The 16,214-nt window shown below is 36.8% G+C and overlaps 2 protein-coding genes across 3 annotated transcripts; one reads left to right on the plus strand and one right to left on the minus strand.

The window, feature by feature from the left end:
- The first annotated feature begins 1,500 nt into the window (after positions 1 to 1,500).
- Positions 1,501 to 6,115, plus strand: LOC143864304 (large ribosomal subunit protein uL16-like). Its single transcript, XM_077375219.1, has 4 exons — positions 1,501 to 1,635; positions 4,248 to 4,749; positions 5,293 to 5,374; positions 5,805 to 6,115. Exons 1-4 carry the CDS (start codon positions 1,626 to 1,628, stop codon positions 5,871 to 5,873), a joined length of 663 nt encoding a protein of 220 aa, XP_077231334.1. The 5' UTR covers positions 1,501 to 1,625; the 3' UTR covers positions 5,874 to 6,115.
- Positions 6,116 to 6,473: 358 nt separating this feature from the next.
- Positions 6,474 to 16,214, minus strand: LOC143864303 (Plastid-lipid associated protein PAP / fibrillin family protein). 2 transcript variants are annotated; one of them, XR_013241130.1, is made up of 12 exons: positions 15,940 to 16,214; positions 15,619 to 15,672; positions 14,385 to 14,459; positions 12,854 to 12,973; positions 11,071 to 11,262; positions 10,709 to 10,792; positions 10,530 to 10,622; positions 9,755 to 9,808; positions 9,530 to 9,609; positions 7,589 to 7,696; positions 6,995 to 7,137; positions 6,474 to 6,840 (listed from the first exon to the last, which is right to left on the minus strand). XR_013241130.1 is itself a non-coding variant. In XM_077375218.1 (11 exons), exons 1-11 carry the CDS (start codon positions 16,189 to 16,191, stop codon positions 7,050 to 7,052), a joined length of 1,200 nt encoding a protein of 399 aa, XP_077231333.1. In that variant the 5' UTR covers positions 16,192 to 16,214; the 3' UTR covers positions 6,886 to 7,049. The 2 variants fall into 2 exon arrangements, 1 of the variants encoding a protein (XP_077231333.1); XM_077375218.1 differs by lacking the exon at positions 6,474 to 6,840 and having other exon boundaries at positions 6,886 to 7,137.

Here is a 16,214-nt window from a genome sequence, read left to right on the forward strand (position 1 = left end):
GCCCCAAGAAACCTACCCCTGACAATCGGCAAAAGCATGTTCCATCTGCTAGAAAGAATCTCGCCAATCACGCCCCCTGGCAGTTATCACAAAGGTTCCCTAGTCAGGGGGTTAAGTTCCCAAGATCAATTCATTATGAACAAATTGAGTTATATCTTGGGTTCCAAGCTGGGCGCTAAAAAGAAATTTAGCAGATTGTTTAGGCTCCTAAAGTTCTATTCTAGACCCCATGGTTTTGGCCCTATAAATAGCTGAAGCTACAGCTGGGGCCCCTAGGATTGTAAAGCCTTTGGCTTCAAAGCTTTTTGTCATAATATGTTGTTGGTTGCTGGGGAATCATACAATCTGGCTCCTAGCTCTCCTTCCTAGGTGCGGAGGTCTCAAGGCTTCTAAGACTTTCATTTTGTTATTAATACTGCCCCTCCCTCCTCTTGTAGACATCTTCTGTGTTAAAGTTTGGTTGGAATAAAAAACAGTTCCAGATCTCGGTGGGGGTGGCCGTCTGTTGGAGGAGTGGTCGTTGATTAGCGTTTCTCTGGAATTCTTAGTCCTATGTTCTGGGGTTGTATATCTACTAGGAACTTAGACCCAACATAGAATGGAGGAGTCTCTTCCGGATTTGATGGCTTTCTAGAAGACCAAATTAAATGACTATTTAAATGGCGATGACAAGTCTATTTTGAGGAAAGCCTTGCAGGAGAGGCTCTCCAATATGGTATTCATGTTGGACTCTACTTAATCAAGGTTTGGGGGTGGTGTCTTGGCTTTTGAGGGAGGGGTGGGTGAGGACATTCCAGTTTGTGATTTTAGGAGAATACTTGACAGGGAAGTAGAAAAGTTCCTTGGCATGATGGTGGCGAATGGAAGCATGGTCCTTCTCGGAGCGAACGTTCTTGTAGATTTTCTTCTTGTTTTCAGTTGGCCTAGGAGTATGCTCCTGGCCTTCCTTAATTGATTCTATGTATTGCAGGTTGGGACTTCTGGTCCCCATTGTAATTCCCATATTATCAATAAAAATGTAATCTTTCAAAAAAGAAGAAGAGAGGGCACGTGCATTCACTTGCAGCCTAAAAACTGTGGGGCTAACATTGTTTGGGTGACCCAAACCATTCATTTGATGGGCCTTGACAGAGATAGGGTGTGCCCAAAAAATCTCCTCTGTAGGATCATCCTAACCTTATGATTTGTGGAGTTTGAAAACAGACGGCACGATATAGAAACCTAGATCGATTCGGAGGGTTAGGATGATCCATAGGAGAAGATTATTTTGGGCACACACTATCTATGTCAGATGTCATGGGCCCATGAAATGAATGGTTTAGGTCACCCAAACAATGTAGTCCCAATAGTATTTTGGGGCTGCACGTGCATGCACGGCCGGCCACCATATAATTTCTCATCAAACCAATAGATTCAACGGTCAGGATTGACAATTGGACACCGACCCTATACGCATTCAATGACATCATTTCTTGCTGTATTGATAATTGATGATGCGTACCGAATTAGGTCTGTTTCTCATCTCCCCCTATATATATATAAACCCCCATACCCCCAATTCTCATATCTAGGGTTCCGTTTTATTCTTCTCCAAATCCCTAATTTGTCACCCCAAGAAGAACGCCATGGGAAGAAGTAAGGATCTCTCTCTCTCTCTCTCTCTCTCTCTCTCTCTCTCTTCGATTTGTTGTCTCGTAGAACTTAGATCCTCTTCATTTTAAATCCTGTTAATCGCTCTCTAATATCCTCACTTGATTTCATCGGATGAGGATATTAGCTTGATGTGATTTGATTTTATCTTCAAATCGTTTTCTCTGCTGCATTTCGTCCTTAAAGTGCTTTGATTTTTTGTTTCAGTCTTTTGATATAGAATAAGGGAGAAAACAACGATGAGATCTCTTTATTTTTATTAGATTTCTAATTTCGAGTGAGGATATTAGCTTGATGTGATTTGATTTTATCTCCGAACCGTTTTCTTTGTCTTATTATGATCTGAAAGTGCTTGGATTGTTCATATATCTGTGTTTATATTTATTAGTTTCCGATGCTTTTATTTTTGTTGTGTTGTTGATCTTGATTTGGAAAATGACTGAGAAGGAATATCTTTTTATCAGTACGTTTTGATGATTAAGTTTTAGGTTTGAAATAACATCTTTTAGATATGAATGATTTCATTGTGTGAGGATATTAGTTTGATTTGATTTGATTTTATCTTTGAACCATTTTATCTGTCGTATCTCAATCTCAATGAGCTTTGATTGTTTGTTGCATTCGTTTGGTATAGAACAAGGGAGAAAACACGATGAGATCTCTGTATTTATATTTAGGGGAATGATACCCCACTCCTCTGAAGGATAAAATCCCCCCTTTAACGTTATTCGTTAAGTTTTAAAGACAAAGAAAAACCTCAAAGGGGGTGAATTTATCCTCAAGCAGTGAACCATTCTCACAGAAACCATTAAAAGGGGAGGATTTTATCTGTTTAGGGGGCAGGGGGAATATCATTTCCCGATATTTATTAGTTTCCGATGCTTTTATATTTGTTGTTGATCCCGATTCAGAAAATGACTGCAAATGAATATTTTTTTAATTAGTTTGTTTTGATGATTAGGTTTTAGGTTTCTAATAATTTGGTTTATTTCCTTGAACCGTGTTTCTTTTTTATCTCGATTCTGCATGTGACAATATTTGTTTGAAGGTATGTTTTTTTTTGGAAACACCAAAATGTCTAAGTGTTATGCTGATATTAAATGCATCATTACATAAATATTAGGCAGTGAATAAATTGGATCAGTCATGAACCACAAATCCAGCATCGTAATCCCAAAGCTGTTACCAAATCAAACCCTAATAAAAAATAAATCTAGGTATAAACAGAGAACCAACAAAATAATTAATAATAAAAGAACTAAATCAGGAAAGACAACTGGCAAGGAGATACCATTCAAGATGAGAAACCCTAATTAACAGATCTAGGTATAAACAGATCTTGGAACATATCTAGTTATAAACCGACCCTAAACAAAAATAAAAAAACAGATATTGATTTACTGCTACAGTTTGAAGCTGACTTGGCGCTTGTATGCATGATATAAGTTGCTGCATGCTTGCTGAGTTGAGCTTTTCAATACAGCTAGGTTTTGTTGACAAGCTGGAACTACAAATCATATGCTATGTTATGTTCATAATTTTCAATACAAGAAAGATCTGTTGAGCAAAATGGGCTTATGTTCATATCTGCTCTGAGTGTGTTGTTCCCAAGAGCATTTGTTTTTGGTTGTAGTGTTGATGTCTTCGGATTTTACATATTCTTTTGTGCTATTGTTTTGCTTGTGAACATATTTTGACTACAAAAACCAATTACATGGAATTATTGTTTTAGATATTAGCGGAGGAGTCTAGAGACTGGCTGTAGGTTTTCAAAAACTTCTACACTATAAATCTAATTATATATTGCTTAATTCTAGTGAAAATACTGGTGAAAAACATCAATAGTAGTTAAATCACCGATAGTTGTGATTAGTTGTGGAGATGGGCTATTGACTGTTGATCTCTGACGGTTTGGCATTCATTCCCTGTGTTGATAACGTACAAAATGATACACGGTTCAGCTAGAAACCTTTTTGGTGAAAATTGTACCTGAATTTTATGGTGCAGAGTAAGAATGGTGTTGGGTATTGTGATTGCATGTTGTCTTAGATTTTTGCCCAAAGTCTGATTAATCTGGACTCTGGATGCTATATGCCTATATATGCAGTGCAATAGAGGAAGTGCATTAAATATTGTAATCAGTTAGTATTTATTCCTTTGGAATGTTACAATATATTGATGTAGCCTCATCTCTATTTTCTCATATTTGCCTGTTTTTAATTTATTAAAGTTTTGAAAACTCTTTTAAATTCTACATTCCGATTTTTTAATATGATCATCTGATCATAGCATTTTAAAACTTATTTTGTCTTTTTAGTCCATTTTATATATTTTTAAAAAATTTATGTGGGTTTTCTTAAAAACTTATCAACACTTCTATTATTTACAATGTAATGGTTGACTTAATTTGAACTGATTAGTTCAAAAATTATAACCCAATATGATTTTGTTTAGGTTACTATTACTCCTGGCTCCTTAACTACCAGCTTACTGAGCATTTTTTTATTTAATGAAGAACTTATTCAGACAATAATTTGTTCCTTCATACATGATATAATATGTGTTTTGACATGGTTCCATTTCCCTTCTAATTGCAGGGCCGGCTAGGTGTTATCGGCAGATTAAGAACAAGCCGTACCCAAAATCACGTTACTGTCGTGGTGTCCCCGACTCAAAGATCAGGATCTATGATGTGGGGATGAAGAGGAAGGGAGTTGATGAGTTCCCATATTGTGTTCACCTTGTCAGTTGGGAGAAGGAGAATGTCTCAAGTGAGGCTCTGGAAGCTGCTCGTATTGCCTGCAACAAGTACATGACCAAGTTTGCCGGAAAGGATGCCTTCCATCTGAGAGTTAGGGTTCATCCATTCCATGTCCTCCGAATCAACAAGATGTTATCATGTGCCGGAGCTGATAGGCTCCAGACTGGTATGAGGGGAGCTTTCGGAAAGCCTCAAGGGACTTGTGCTAGGGTCAGCATTGGTCAAGTTCTGTTATCCGTTCGCTGCAAGGATAACAACGGAGTTCACGCTCAAGAGGCCCTTCGTCGTGCCAAGTTCAAGTTCCCTGGCCGCCAAAAGATCATAGTCAGCAGGAAGTGGTATGATGAACATTTCCTCCTCGTCTTTAAACTCATTCTTTAAATTAAAAAGATAAAAACTTTCTTTGAGACTGAAAAAGATAGAGATTTTTTGTGCTTTGGTAATGCATTTGGGAACTGAGACTAAATTTGGGAATTGGTCTCTTGATTTCTGAGGCAGAACAACAGTGAATGAAAAAACTATTTTATAAACTTAAGGAAATGATATCAGCACAACCTTGTTTAAATAATTGCACTGACTCTTGTTGTCTTTTATTAGTTAACGAGTTGTCAAAGGTTATTACAGTTTCCAAAAAGCTCTGACAAGCCAATTACAAAGGAAAAGACATGCTAAGTCTGTGCAATTATAAAAGAGTGGTTGTGCTGATATCATTTTCCAAAATTTATTGTCTAGGTTATTCAGTAACTCTTCTTAATCTTTATAAAATCAAAAGATGGACTTCAGTGGAGAACCTGTAGGATGGTAATTCTCATTGTAACTTCCCTTGTGTTGGAACTCATCTTGAATGTTGCTGAACCTCATTGTCTTGTAATTCCTTTCAGGGGCTTTACTAAATACAACCGCACCGATTATCTGAAATGGAAGGAAGAGAACCGTATTGTCCCAGATGGAGTGAATGCCAAGGTTTGTTCTCTTTGCAGTGTTGCCTTCTTGTTCTGTTCCCTCTTACATATGATTTCTCATATCCTTGATTCTAGAGTTTTTTTTGGCCATGTTTGGAAGCCATGGAAAATTTTTCAACAGAATATTAGTTTACCCAGCGTGGGGAGAGGGGGGTCAGTGAGGGTGAGAATTGAGAGGGTATGAGGTGAGGCGGAGGGTGAGAAGTAGCTGAAAAAGCAAAGAACAGAAAAACTCTAATCAAAAGAGTTTTATTTTTCCTATTTTTCAGCCACTTAGCACCATCTCTTTACTCAAAATTCTTTCCCCCTCCTACTCTTTCTACCCTCTTCTCTCCAATTGGCAAACTAAGATTTCTCGAAAAAAAAATCATGTTTGTCAAACATGGCCTTTATGTAAAAATTCTCATGATATACTTTGCCTTTTGATACAGCTTCTCGGATGCCATGGTCGACTCTCTGCACGTCCGGCAGGAAGTGCGTTTTTAAACGCTGTTGCTTAAAATCATTTTTCTCGGCAAGGGGGGCGCGTCCTTAGGCCATTTCGTTTTTGGACTTCTCTGCTCAGCTCCCTTGAAAAACCAATTGTTTCTTGGGTTGTTTTAGCTTGAACTTTAGTCGCTATACATTCTGTTTCTCTTTTATTACTAGTTAGTCTCTGTTGAATTTGCTACAACTATTATCAAACTGTGTTATGATTAGTACTGTAACTTGCTGGGATTTATAGAAGAGCTATTATGTTAAATTTGGTCTTTGTTGATCCATTACCCTTAAAATTTTGGACCCACACTGGATTTCCCATCCCTTGAAATTGGACAAATTTATATGATTCCAACTCCCTCTGCTAGCCAGAAGTTTAGCTGTTAGAATTGTGTTAATCTGCTCTTCTGTGCTCAGTGGGGATGTGTTTTGTTGCACAAAAGCCAGGATTTTGCTTGGCATTTGGATGTTTTTCTTTTTCTCTCTATCCTCTCTTTATTGGTAATGACAGCACCTACTTATTCCCTACTCTCCGAGCATATGCCGCACAACCAAATTAAGAAAGAAAAGATAAGAGGAGTTACTGCAAATATCAAAACATGATAGTGCCAATATCAGTATCCTAAATAAAACAGTTCAATATCAAAACAAATGGGGCTTATATCAGTATCAGCTTGCTACAAGCATTGAAGGTTATCCAGGGTGGATGAGCTCTTTTTGGTTTCTTTTTTTATTTGCTCGGAGAAGATGCGGACTTGATTAGACAATCTTAACCATCCAATTGATTGTATTTTTGGCTATTGAATATGCTCTGTGACTTGATTATAGTTTTCGATCCTCCATTTGTCGGCCCTTGATTGAACAATTAGAATCATCTGATCAGATCCTTTTCGTCCAACTGAGATCCTGGGGCTCCTCAGATCGACGGTCTAGAATCCACATTGACCAAAGGTGGAACCCTCTATACAATAGTGGGTGACTGAGGCATACCTGGTTGTATTACAGTGAAGGTCAAGCATCACTGGAATATTGTACTTTGTAACTTAAAGCAGACCAATTTCATGAAATATAACCGTAATACATATGATCACATGCAAATCAATCAATAAGCAATTTGTTGTGCATGTGGACATGTGTGACTAACAGGAAACAAGTTTTGCTGGATTCATTTTCCTGATCTCTGGTTGATTTCTCATCTTCTATTTCTTTTTGGGCTGGCCAACGCGCAAATGGACAAATATTATCCCTCGAAAACCTCTGGTTATTCTGATCTTGTTATCTACATACCTGCAATGGGTTCAAGGAATTTAAGTTGTGCTATAATTCAAAGTCTAGTATCAGGATAGTTACAGTAAAAACAAAGCTTGAATGTATGAGGATGACAATTTACTTGGAAAAGGTGGGTGAAACAACCAATTACTCCAAAAGCTTAAGCTATTGGAGTTGGTGTTATTTAATCATTAATACTTCAACACTCGCCCTCTCGTGTGGCCCCACTTTTTTGGGTTGGCAGTACACACGGTACATGTCTCCTCTTTTGGGTAGGCCGTACGCACACATGGATTTTTAATATCAAGGAGTTGTTGACCTGCCGTGAGACAGTAGCTCTGATACCATGTGAAACAACCAATTACTCCAAAAGCTTAACCTGTTAGATCTTGTTATTTAATCATTTATACTTCAACAGCGTGTTCTAATAAATTTGCAAAGATGCAGATTTCATTTGCAGAGGACTTACAGCAGTTCCAGACTGAACTTGCTTACGATCTCAACGGGAACTGCGAATATACCAATCAGGAAAGCCGCGTCATTCATTGTAACATCGTAGATGTTATTATCAGACTCTCTGCCAAAATGCAATATACACAAATGCAGTATCAGTAGAAACTACAAAACATGTCATTAGAAAGCTAAGAAGTGAAACTCTAACTCATTCTTTGGACAGGAGATACCAAGTGATAGTCCACAGAAAAAGATGATGTTAATCCAACTTTCGAAGTACAGCCATAATTTTGAGTTGAACACATAAACTAGTCAGAAACATGCGTTGAGTAGTTATATTGCATTGATCCCATTGTATTTAATGTAACTCATTGAGGTAAGTGTGAAACAACCAGTTACCCCAAAAGCATAAGGCCCTGTTCGTTTAAGATTATGGCAACCGATTGTGACTGCCAACCGATTATTGTAATCAAAATTACATTTAAATTTGAGTCCAATAATCAGTTTGGCACTCACCATAGGTTGTCACAATCTTAAATGAACAGGTCATAAGCTATTGGAGAAGGCGTTATTTAATCTTTTGTACTTTAACACTCCCCCTCACGTGAGGCCCCCTCTTTTTAGGCTGGCCTACACGTGGCACATGTGGCCCCTCTTTTTGAGGTTTGTCCATTGCATGTGGATTTTTGCTATCAAGGAGGTTTGAACTCAGGACCATTGGCTCTTGGGCTCTGATACCATGTGAAACAACCGATGACTCCAAAAGCTTAAGCTATTGGAGAAGGCGTTATTTAATTTTTTGTACTTTAACAGTAAGATTGTGGTTAAGACAAAAGCATATGCTGAATATGGAAATTATTAAGTGCTACATGGGTTCAGTCAAAATCAAAGCGAAAGGATAAAAACTAACAATGGATAAAATTGATTGAATCGCAAAGTTTCTCTATTGATATACACAGATTGGAAGCAATCAAGAGAAATCTTCCAGAACCAATCATGGTTACAATTGGAGATTTAATTGTGACTGCCAAGAGTTAGTATACTCCATTTCATTAATATGAAAGGACCCATGATTTGCATGATCACACGGAAAATCACTCTATCCAAGTAGAAAACCAACTTACCTGGTATAACAAGTACAATAAAAACAGTAAACCATTTTCTAACCACACATTGGAAAGCCCAGGTGAAAAATTGTCGCTTCAAGGTAGCCTCGTGTCACTTTTGAGAAACACACATTCACTACCCTGACATTTAAGATAGAGAAGCCAAACCTTGAAGAACAGAGGAATCTTGATATATCAAACCTAGTGTTCAAGTGGTTTTGGTTCAAATTATATAACTAAATGGCTTCATATGTGCCTGAATGTAGAACCATGAATTGTACTCTTACAAGCTTGGATGAGAAGATATAGCCATTATTGTATCATTTTTGTGTTTTTTCTGGTAAGTAAGTTAAAGTATCATGTAATTATATGGTAGGTACAATATAACAGCCAAATGGAGCAAGCCTCGTGGAAATGGAACCAAACTTTAACTTAAAAGTGTGACATCCACAAGCCCGGCGAAAGATTTCTTGTATTATTAACACAAGAAGATCAACATGAAAATAATAATCACTGTCCTCCAGACAGAAAATACCACTGGAGGGGTATCTTATTTTTTATGATGTGCAAACTACACAAAAGAAAGGTCATCTGTTTATCAGATATTAGTGGCTCTTCTTTTCCGGTTATGAAAACCAATTTATAGGAAGGGAGATGATATTTTCACTCCCCCTGCATTATGCATGCGCTCCCCTTATAATGTGATTTGACGTGAAAAGTGGGCAACTTTAACACTTTTTGATGTCAAATCACATTATAAGGGGGGGCATGCATAATGCGGGGGGGTGGGGGGGTTGAAAATATCATCGCCCTGATAGGAAATATAGAACACAAAGATATAGAAGACTCACGTCAAACGTCCCAACACACTAAGACTGAGCCCTGGCAAGAAGTCAACCAGATTCTCCAGTCGTCCATTTTCTTTCACTATCTAAAAGAGCAACATTGATCCAATGAGAAACTAAATCAACATGGATCATTAAGAGAAGAGAAACATAGTTTTTTAAAACAAGAAAGACATGAGGTTTGCAGATTACTGATGGGAGGTTAATATCAGTTTGATTCCTAGATTTTACCTGCAAACCTTCAAGGCCATTAGATGCTACGTCTAACCAACTTTCAGCCTCTGACTGAAACATAAAAATACTCTAGTCAGATAATCTTTCATAAAGCTATAAGTATAATATAAAATAACACATAAAAAGTAAGTAATCTCCCAAGAGGCATGCATGCCTTCCATATGAATGTAAAATTGACACAGCTTACAAAGATAGGGTACTTTCTACAGTCAATGACAAAGGAAATACAAATGCAAAAGAAGAAAAAAAATGGCTTGGTATACCCGAAAAAAAAAACTATTTAAGATAAGTAAAAGAATGGAAGCTGTCAGTGACAAATCATTATACGGAAGGAGTCTCCAACGAAGAAAACTTCATTAGAGAATCGGAGTAATACATATCTAACCATATCTGACCAAAAAAGAAATGATTCATTCATTATGAGGGAATGGTAATTCCATTTTACATATAATTGATATTTTTATGGTCTAATGTTCATGTCAATTCTAAATTCTTATAATTTTCAGAAATAAGCAACATTTTAGCTGGGGCAGAAAAATATGCATGTGAACAAACAAAATGAACAAGACAATACCTCTGTTTAAGTAAACAGCAAAGAAGATGGAGAAGAAATTATTTACTAAACATTCTCAATACCCAATTCTAATTAGCGCAACAAGAAACTAACCTATCTGTAATTCTTTAAACATCAACATCATTGACTTGAGTAAATATAATTTTATTTTTCAACATCACAACATAATAAAATGGTTCTCATTCAAGTAAAAAGTACCTGTGAACTCCACAGTAATTTCCATTCCCCGATTAAAATTTCTGGTTCTCTTTTTACTTCACTCTGATTTAGGGAGATGATCTCATCTATAACCTGTTGATATCACAGAAAGCATGTCAGAGGGGGAACTCATCATTAAATGAAAAGTATATGCATAATGTTTTTTTAAAGAACCTAACCTCTCTTACTCCCGTCCCAACTGAAATGGCAGATAGTAATCTTTGTCTTGGTTCAGTTTTCTTTTGTAGCACAAATGTGGTGCCCTGCACTATAGAGAAGTTTCTGTTTGTCCTTAGCCAGTGACAACCTTTTGTTTTTTGATAGGTAAACTGGGATTGAACCCATGACCTCATTGTTGGGGCATTGAGCACCGAGATTTCTTAGGAGTGAAAAGTTGAATATGGAACAGGACAGAAAATTTAGCAGCAATTAAGTATTATTATATTTCTTAAGAGTCACAATAATTCTTATGTTGCTCCCCAAGACACTAATGTGTGGGTATACCAAGGTAAGTGAGCATACATAAAATTATTGCATATACCTTATTTCCTCTCGAAATACGGATATTGCCAGTAGGAGACAAATATGTGGTGTCCAACCAACCCTTTGCTTCATCTCCAAGAAGCCTGAATGGCACTGGATATGGAACCTTAAATGGAAAAAATTTGAAAGAGAAGGCCGCTCTATCAAACTGGAAAAGAATGCGTTTTCCATCCTTGATTGTTGCAGCTGCCTGGATAGAAAATAAAGATGCATCATGTGAGAGAACATAAATCTTTATAAAAAAAAGAGGTGGGTGCCTTTTACTAAAGGAACAAATTGCACTAAGGGACATAGAAGACACCTAAAATTAAAATTTGGACCTTAGGATGGTCCCCATCAACTAGGCATGAAACAAAAAAATAAAATTCTGATACTTGAAAACTTTTCTCTTTCTTTTTTATGAATAAATATACCTTACATTAAAATATGGAAAGAGAAGAAGCTATAGAAGGGGCAGATATAGCTAAATACCAATTGGGATACCCACTTCCCTAAACTAATACCTAGCTAAAGGATTCACTAATTCATTTGTCTCCCTCATAACATAAAGGAAAGACACCTTTAACTACTATATGAATACCAAATTCCATGTAGAATATGCGCCAACCACCAAGGAACTGTGCGTTTTTTTGTAAGCCTGAGATATTGAATTGCTGAATCGAACTGTTCCATTCCTTCGGTATGCACATGCCGATAGAAGGATGTGCATATGTAAGGACTTCAGTGGTTTTTTTGCATGTTATGAGTCCATTATGCACCATTATCAAGCTTACAGAGCCATTCTAGACCATTCTCCAGCCCACACGACCATTGTCTAGCTGATAGGCCTGTGCAAGATAGTAGACTTTGTATATCATGTAACTTTAAGTTATTTGTCATTATCTCTTAAATGTTGGGATATATTTCCTATTATGCCCTTGTATCACTTTGTAAGCTTGTATCTTACTTAAGGCCATGTTAGTAATCTACATTGATATAAATATGGGAGGAGATAAATCGTGCGCAAGACTTGAACTCCAATTCCAGAATTCATGTGGTTGGTTTTTTCTCCCTTTTCTCTCTTTTCTCCTCTTTCTTCTCACTTCCGAGACTATAGATTTTGCATGGTATTAGAGCCAAAGGTGATCCAGGCAATCAGTTTGTGAAAGGGTGAAGACCATGGAATTTTGAGTTTCCCCTTTTCTCTCTCTTATCTCTTCTCTTTCTTCTCTTCCAAGACTCCATGGATGTTGAAAAGCCGGTCCATTTCGATGCTTTTCTGAGCAGTTCTCCAGCTGACAAGCCCGTTGACTTAAAAAACATTACAAACACTAATTGTGTCCCTAAGAAAACTCAATGCTGAAATGCAAGGTGGCAAATGATGAGCGTTATTGATATAACTGCATGACACAAATCAATCTTGCAGACATTTAGGAATGCCTATTTATAATTGGATAATCGAATCCCTAGAATGAAGCTTGGGATCTCTTCTAGAAATTTCTTTTGCTTTTCTTATTTTTTATGGAGTAGAAAATTGTGTTAGTCTCTGTAGAAACAAACAATACTAGTGTGAGACAATGTGGATCTACTGAGTTTAGCTACTCTGTAGTCTGTAGAGGATATGAAAATTATTTACATGATGGGAGAAATAAAGACATGCTTGTTCAACTCCAAATAATATTGTCAAAGCTCAAATCATATTATATGTAAATTGGAAGTTGAGAAACATGTCCATCTGTAAGCAGATGGAGTAGTTAGAAAAAAACTGATTAACATAAGAGTTTGAGATAGCCACGGCATACCTCTACTTTTAGCTCACCTACTGCATCTGAGAATCTCACAATGTTGGATACCCTTGGATCATCTGTCCTTAGACAGACCTCTTGAAAGACATTGAAAAAATCAATTCCTACGAATGTTCTCTGTGAACACATGTAAAACAGTGAAGCAAACATCATCTTAATACACAAATGGGTAAGTAAAATAAGATTTAGGTGACCATTCAAAAAAAAAAAGAAGATTTAGGAGGTGAAAATGACAAGCTTGTCAACATGCAAACGAAAAACATCCTAAACTTCTTGCTTGAACTATGAAAGGCAGCATCCCATCATATCATGTAAGTATAATGTAATTATACAATTGAAACATATATTTGTAACCCCTTTTCTCTGATATCACAATCCTTTATTTATTTGAAACTTCTCCCTTTCTCTGATATCGGAATCCTTTATTTATTTGAAATTTATCTTATTAATTGTTACTATTCTCAACAAGCTGTCAACAGCAAATGAGAGAACCTTAATAAAGACAGGGTTGCCTATGTCAATACAAGGGGAACAAATATTAGCTCATATTCCCACACAATCAAAGAGAAAAAAAGTCGAAAAACTCAGTTAAGCTATCCAACTGTTGTTTAATTTACTTTTTACCATGAAAAAGAAAATGTATTATGAAAGCGGCTAGGAAGGCACCCATTACAGGGAGCTTGCTTACATCTTCCCAGTTATGCCACTAACCCAACAATGCATTACTGACCGTTTTTAAGAGAAAACACCCCTATAGAGATAAACACGGGACAACTTAACATAACATTTCCCTTCTATTACATATAAAAGGAAAAAGACACCGGGCTAATTAATCAGAATTCTAGAAAAAATGCAATGTAGACTGTAAAACATTATGAAGATGCTTAAATATTAACCAGTATATGTCGTTTGATGGAACTATTCCACATTTCTACCCACAGTTAACATAGGAAAAGAGACTTAGACTATGGGATCTACCCACAAAAAGATTTTGTGGGTGCAACTCTTCAACCCACAAAGAAATCTTTGTGCAAAATGATGATTTTTATGTGACCTTCAAATAACACCACAATCACTCATGTAGTCACACCCCCAGATTTTCTTAATTGCACTCACCACGTTTAGCTTTAAGTAATGGGAGGGCCCCATGCATCTTATTTCTGTCTTTGTTATCCCCACCTACTCCACACTGGGACCAAGTGAGCCCCACAGAATGATCTGGTGCTGGTGATAGAACCACAAGACCTATTAAAAGAAGTCACCACACATATGTGGAACCTGGAAGCTCGGTGATATCGGAATGGACTAAATTGGTCATACTTTTACAATATATGTGGTACCCTTATCTCAAAGGAAATGCTTAACACTAGAAATCGTTTGGGTTTGCATTTGGCCTCAAGTCCCAACATGAGCATCCCTCAAAAGTAATGATAAATATGAGGACTCATGCAAGACATATAAAAATAAATAAAAATCAGTAAGATATCTAAAATAATGGAATTTGTTAATAAAATAGCAAGGTTCTTACTTGAATTGGTGATGCTGTTCCAGGTCTTGTCGTGAACATTAATTGCCAGCAACCTTCGATCAAACTGGAACTTGTCTGCAGTAGATTCATAAATATAATGAGCACAAATGCTTTGTTATCCTATAAAATGCAGATTTTTGGTGCATATTTTCACCACAATTTTGTTCAAAAGTTTGTGACTACGAATATTGATTTGCCTCTTATCTGCTTTGTGTTCAGTAGTCAGTACAAACACAGATAGATTCATAAATAATTCAGCAACAAAGGCCACCTAATTCTGACACCAGAACTACCATGAGTATTTATATGGTGTTCGCGCGTGAATGCACGTAATGGGGATGCCGCCCTTGATATTTGATCCAGCGACAGCCCGACTTTTTTCAGAGTCTGTCATCGGATCAAATATCAAGGGCAGCAGCTATGTCATACCATAATTACGCGCATGAAACCGAAAACACCTTATAATTTCACGCCCTACCAGATAAAGAACAATTGTTTTCTTGTTTCCCTAATCAGTTTCCAATAGAGTAAAACAGATAAAAGCCATTTTCCTTTTCAATTGAAGACTTTCAAAATGGATGTAGGCATTGTAGAACTTGTATTAGTATATATATATCCAAAAAAAAAAAAGGGTCCATATGGAAGTTGGAAATTAGGTCTATGAACTATATATCATTGCAAGGTGCACATCCAAATAGGATAAATTCACACCTAATAAAGATAACACATGGATTATTAGCACTTAGCAGTGGTAAAAAAAAAAAAAAAGAACAAGAAGGAAAACTATTAGAATCCAACTCACTAATCCGCGAACACAGAATTACAGATAACAGATACCCACTTCTTTGAAGCTGGTGGGCAAAGACTAGCATTTTTCATCTATCTATCACAGTGAACTTAGAAGCCACTCGCCTCTTTGGATGCCACAAAAATTGATACTTGTTTGCAAATATGTTTACTTTAATTTGCTGTAAAAACCCTATCAACTGTTATCATTCAAAAAGGGGAAAAAAACATATCAGCTGTGTGTAACCTCTTATACACTTGTGAGGTTAGTAAGCAGCTCCTACAAAGAAGCATAAAATCACTGAATCAAAAGACTTTTGTATATTTAATGGTGATGAATTTATCAAGAATCACAATTTCCCTTACTCTGTAACCACAGTGCAGATAATTAAATATTTTCACATTCAGCAACCAAATCTGTGAAAATTAAAATACATAAATAACTCACAGGATCCGGTAAACCTTTCAAATCTTCCAATTTTTGCACAGCACGTTCTACATCCTGCGTAAATACGTAAATAACTCAAAGGGCCTGTTTAGATTGGAGGAATTTTTTTGGGAAAGAAATTTTCATGCTTTTCCATTGTTTGATTTGATTACACATGAAAATAAGTAATTTGAACCACCAGAATTCAAATTTTATTTGCAGGCACCTTTAATTTGTAAGGATATCCTTACAATTTATCATTTCCACCTAAATTGTTCAATAATTTCTTCAATAATTTTTTTTATTTTTGCAATCCAAACAGGGAAGATGGAAAATTTGTACCATGAGTTGGTGGGGAGAAGCAGAGCGGCCTCTTCCCTGGATCCCAAGAAGACCTTCTAGAAGGATGCTTTCCGGTTCAGTGAAGGCCGGCTGCTGTTCCTCGACGGACGGTGACGAAATCCGTCGAGTTGTCAGATTCCGGCGACTAGATTCGAAGGGTTTGGGAAAATTTTGTTGATTCCTTTGAGAAAATGGTGTGGATGGATGAGAAAAGATCCAAGGAAACCCTAATCTCGCAACTTGAAGCGCCATTAGAGCTGAAAATAGCAGTTACT

This window comes from Tasmannia lanceolata, unplaced genomic scaffold, assembly GCF_043159265.1.
Source record: "Tasmannia lanceolata isolate RefF3 unplaced genomic scaffold, GAP_Taslan_0.1 ptg000048l, whole genome shotgun sequence".
NCBI classification, from domain to species: Eukaryota; Viridiplantae; Streptophyta; class Magnoliopsida; order Canellales; family Winteraceae; genus Tasmannia; species Tasmannia lanceolata.